At 46.3% G+C, this 5,000-nt stretch overlaps 1 protein-coding gene across 1 annotated transcript in view; it reads left to right on the top strand.

The window, feature by feature from the left end:
* LOC125035000 (neuroligin 4-like) overlaps positions 1-5,000 on the top strand; it is an 81,348-nt gene that overhangs the window by 75,830 nt on the left and 518 nt on the right. Inside the window, exons 8-9 of the mRNA XM_047627045.1 lie at positions 396-511; positions 987-5,000. The exon at positions 987-5,000 is cut by the window's right edge and continues 518 nt beyond it. Of these exons, the coding sequence (XP_047483001.1) occupies positions 396-511; positions 987-1,819 (949 nt within the window). The 3' untranslated portion in view covers positions 1,820-5,000. The remainder of the gene's footprint in view (positions 1-395; positions 512-986) is intronic.

Raw genomic sequence — 5,000 nt, 5'->3', positions numbered from 1 at the left:
TCTCTCTCTCTCTGACTCTCTCTCTCTCTCTCTGACTCTCTCTCTCTCTCTCTGACTCTCTCTCTCTCTCTCTCTCTCTCTCTCTCTCTCTCTCTCTCTCTCTCTGACTCTCTCTCTCTCTCTCTGACTCTCTCTCTCTCTCTCTCTCTCTGACTCTCTCTCTCTCTCTCTCTCTCTCTCTCTCTCTCTCTCTCTCTCTCTCTCTCTCTCTCTCTCTCGGACTCTCTCTCTCTCTCTCTCTGACTCTCTCTCTCTCTCTCTCACTCTCTCACTCTTTCTCTCTCTGTCACTCTCTCTCTCCATCCATTTATCAATTTATGTGTCTATAAGTGTGTCAATCTATCTGTTTCCTCCCTCTCCCCTATTTCACGATGTTTTCTCCCCTCCTTCCCCAGGGACCCCAACGACAGCGGCGCAGGAGACCTCTGGGGCGTCGTGAGGGAGAGGTCCAAGTACAGGACTCAGGACTGGGCCAAGTACGACCCCACCCACAGGAGGTTCCTCGAGCTAGGTAGGCCTATTTTAAAAATGAATTTGGGAAACAGAGATAAAGAAAAAGAAAAGATAGACATGGAACTGTATACATGCAATAATTTTCCAGGTAGTTTCGGTTTCATTTCTCTTTTTTCGTTTTGTTTAATTGTTTGATGTGGATTTCATTAAATGAGAGAGATTAGATTTGAGTTTAATTTATTAATGCTGGATGCAATTTTCCCGTCACGACAACAAAAATCTCATATGAATTGTAATCATCTGCTACACGATTGGATAATTCAATCATGTGGTTAATTTTGTAATCGAATCTAAAGCTTACTTTGTCCCTATCAGCTGTGAAATAAAAACACTGCTCACACGGGTCTGTAGAAGTTTGCTATTTTCCAAAAGGGAATTTAGAATGTTTTAGACTTTTGGAGCTAAATTAAACTTAGAGTAGGTCCTTTAGACTACTTCTGCAGCCAAACTAACCTCTCCCCTTTGCGCCATAGGCAGCCGCGGCCGCGTGCGGGACCACTACCGGGCGGGCCGCGTGGCGCTGTGGTCGTGGCTGGTGCCCGGCCTGGAGCGCGTGGGCGCCCGCTACGGCCCCGACTCGCCCTTCCACCGCCTGCCCAAGTACCTGCAGCCGGACACCTTCTCGGGCCCGACGCGCCCCACCAACCTCTCGAGCAACTTCCTCCCGCCGCCGACCACGCCCGCGCCCACCACGCAGCAGCTCTCCACGCAGGCGCACACGACGCCGCGCCCGACGGTGCTGGTTTTGATGAACAGCAGCAGCGTGGCCGGCCTGCTGGAGGATCTGGGCACGGGCCACAAGCCGCAGGGCGCCGCCGCCTTCCCCTACACGACGGCGCTGAGCCTGACGGTGGCCATCGGCTGCTCGCTGCTCATCCTCAACCTGCTGGTGTTCGCCGCCGTCTACTACCGCCGCGACGCGCGCCAGGCCTTCACCAAGGCCAGCCACGACGGCAGCAGTGACAGCGGCAACGACGTGCAGCTGCACTCATCCGGCGACCCGTGCAAGCCCATCTCGCCGTCGCACTACGGCACGCTGCGCTCGTCCGCCACGCTGCGCTCGTCGCTGGCCACGTCGTTCGAGGGCGAGCAGCAGCACGAGTGGCCGCCCGACTACACCAGCAGCTGCCAGAGCGGTGAGGACGGCCCGCTGTGCGGCCCCGGCGAGCGGTGCCTGGCCGGCCACCCGCACAACGGCACGGCGTCGCGGCGCGGTGTGCACAGACAGTCCATGTCGTACAACCCGCACGTGGACACGCAACTGTCGCCTGCTGTGTACGACGACACCCCCGACATGCACGTGTGAGGCCGTCGCCGGAGTGCAGACGCCCGGCGAGCGCGCAAACGCAGCGCCCGCATCGCGTCAAACCCTTTCCTTTCTGCGACATGTACATTGTTTATACATATTTTGTAGAATGCCTGTCGAAGCTGATCATTAACCGAGCATTGCTTACTCAACGCCGACCGGAACAGGTTTTGAGGGTCTCCGGAGAGGCGCGACCGCCGCTGCCGAGCAGCTCGTGAGAACAAGTCCCAAGGAAGCGCAGACAGCAGCGTAGCTAGAGGTCTAGATGGCGTCCAGATACTCTTCCTTGCGAGGCTTCCCGAACCGCCATTCAAAAAGAGGATCAGAGTCGAGAGCCGAGAGCACCGAGGCGCGTTCTGGCAGAGGCTAGACGAGTGGTTCTCAGCTCGGGCCAGGCCACGGACCCGCAGCCTAAGCAAAACAAATCGTGGACTATCTTCTTTTGAGCTATGTTAAAAAATGGATGACATTTCGCTTTAACATATATTCTTGACAAAAAGAAGTTTGAGAAATTGTATAACATAGTAGAAAGATAATATTTGAAATATAGTCATCACAAGAATAATTTAGAAGAAATGTATAAACATCAAACATTTGGCTGCGAAATGCATCCCAAACGAACATATAAAATACAAAACAAATAATTATCTCTGAAATTTGATGAATGCATTTCTTGCAACAGGGTCAACTGCACCGACTCCCAAATCATTACAATGTGCGGACCGCCTCAATAACCATGATGGATTTCGTGAACTGCCAGCTGAGAGCCACTGATCTAGAGGTTCAGTTTGGATACTTGGCCATCCTTCTTTACGATGCCAGCTTCACCCATTTCCTTTTTGAATCGATAGAATCTCATTGATCCATGTTTATTCTGTGTGACAGATGAAATGCTAAGTATATAATCACTAAATTTGGACGATGCGAAATCTCAAGATAATATCACGTGATGTGTACATAATTCAGTTGATGTTTTTCGATGAGTAGCTGGGCATATATTTTCCCGCCACAGACGACATTGTTAATAATTATTCGGAATGATCGTGGACCTATTAACAAAATTCTTATCATGATCAATTATATAAAAAACGATAGCTCAATTATATATAAAACCAATAGAACATATATGTTATTTGTTCAGTTAAAAAGATAATATCCTATTATAAGAGATATGTTCGTAACCCCTTAGGTGTATTGCACGTATCCCGCGACCCTCTGATCCTCTCTGAGAATACAGTGGAATACATTATCGTTTTTGCAATAACAGTGACGTAGGTGGGATTCAAACTTTAGGGTTTATATCAGAATGCGAGAGAAAGATGATTGCGCTGAGAAACGATCAGATCGTTGGACGCAGCTGCGCTTTGTGTAGTCGAGAATTGGGCAAGTCAAAGCGAGAAAATCAATCGTTTATTGAAGCCCAATGTTTTATTTTTATTCGGTAACTACTCTCGCGCCATGCGTCGTGAGTGACGTCAGTATTAGGTATTCATGTATCATTTGTCTCGTGGACAATAATAGACGTTAGATAGATAGACGTTTACCAGAAGCGTTTCTAGTGTACGGCATTTACACTCCTGGGACTGGACGCTTCTCTTCGCTCTGAATCTAAGTGTCATTTCATTTGGTTTTGAGAATAATCAGGAGGAACTTCCAGTGATAATCTAAATCTGCATTTAGAAGGGGATTTTGACCATTCACCCAAGAGATGTTTGTTTACGCATGGTATGTAAGCCCATCTTTCATATATATTTTTTGTTTATTCATTAAAAGAGAGTTGAATTGTTTAATATTAATTTTGAATTTAGTAACTGCTGGATTTAACATTGTGCTATGTATTATTACGTACTGATGACTACTGCTTGCTTAGCTGCTATCTAAGAGTTTTCCAAATGAATGTACTGTACATAGGCAGAAGAAGAAACACTAACGTGAAATAATGAATAATCACGTCTCAACGGCTCCGTTGCCACCACCTGATCATTGTTCACTCGGCGTTCCCGACGAAAGGAAAGATTCTCAATGGACTCTTGGTAAAAGCTTTCCAAACTCGAGATAAACAGTGTGACTTGGAAGCTCAACCATATGAAAATGTCAAGAGGAATATCGACTACAGTAACGTTTAGTGTGAATAATATTGACGAAAAAGGATATTTCGTTACCTACGCCGATAACCGCTAGTTTTGGGGAATTGCCCGAGGACTTTCCAGCCAGTTTGCGTGGCCACAGACCTCCAACTCAATTTGTGAAATACGGTGAGAAGGTAAAGAAAAAACTCACAGCAAAGCTTTGTGAATATTTTCGAACCTTTCACTCTCTCTCATTTCGCCCCGCGCCTCATTATTCATACTAATGAGGTCAGGAAGAGGTTAACTCGTGCGCTTGCAGCATTTCAATTGTTTGGATTTATTTCCCACCAATAGGAAAGAAGACTTGGACAAAAACGGTGCCGCCATTGGTCAGGGTTTGGGAGGCGTGAGCCAATGGGGACGCGCCTCTTCACCTCACGTTAAAAAAATATCTGTATACTTATATTTGAAGGAGAAAGTGTATATTATGTATAGCATATACCACACCCCTTCCCCTCCCTCAGAACCTTAGATATAACAAAGTATAATTTGTTGTGGGTCCCATGGCTGTCAGTAGATTATATATATATATGTAAAAATATATTGGTGTCTCACAATGATAGATACGTTTCATATATAAGTGACAAAATGTTATTAATATTATTTTTCAATCATCGTAGACGCTCTCCTGTGTTTGGTATCCCCAAAATACCTGAGTAAATTCAAACTCAAGCATAATCAAGATTTACAAAAAGCGATGCTTATTGTTTAAAATATAAGATATGTATTCCCCGTGCTCAAGAAACATGACATTGCTATCGAAAAAGTAACTGAAGACTGAGACAGTTCTTTTAAGTGTTTGAAATTATTATTATCAAATTATAGATATATATAAATATACACCATTCAACCCTCCCTCTTCTAACCCCTACCCCCGCCCACACCCCTCACCCCCTCAGTCACCACTGCTTGTAAAATGCTTTGTTCAAAACTCTCCACTCTTTAAGACTGCATCTGCCTGTACAGTGCTTGTTTCTCCCGGGTCTACCCCCCCCCCCCTCCCTTTCCCCAGTCTTCCTCTATTGCCCTTTTGATCTTGTTCTGTCTCTGAA

The sequence above is a fragment of the Penaeus chinensis genome, chromosome 19 (assembly GCF_019202785.1).
Source record: "Penaeus chinensis breed Huanghai No. 1 chromosome 19, ASM1920278v2, whole genome shotgun sequence".
NCBI classification, from domain to species: Eukaryota; Metazoa; Arthropoda; class Malacostraca; order Decapoda; family Penaeidae; genus Penaeus; species Penaeus chinensis.
Note: the sequence above shows the minus strand (reverse complement) of the source record. Positions and strands in the feature narration are given on the sequence as shown.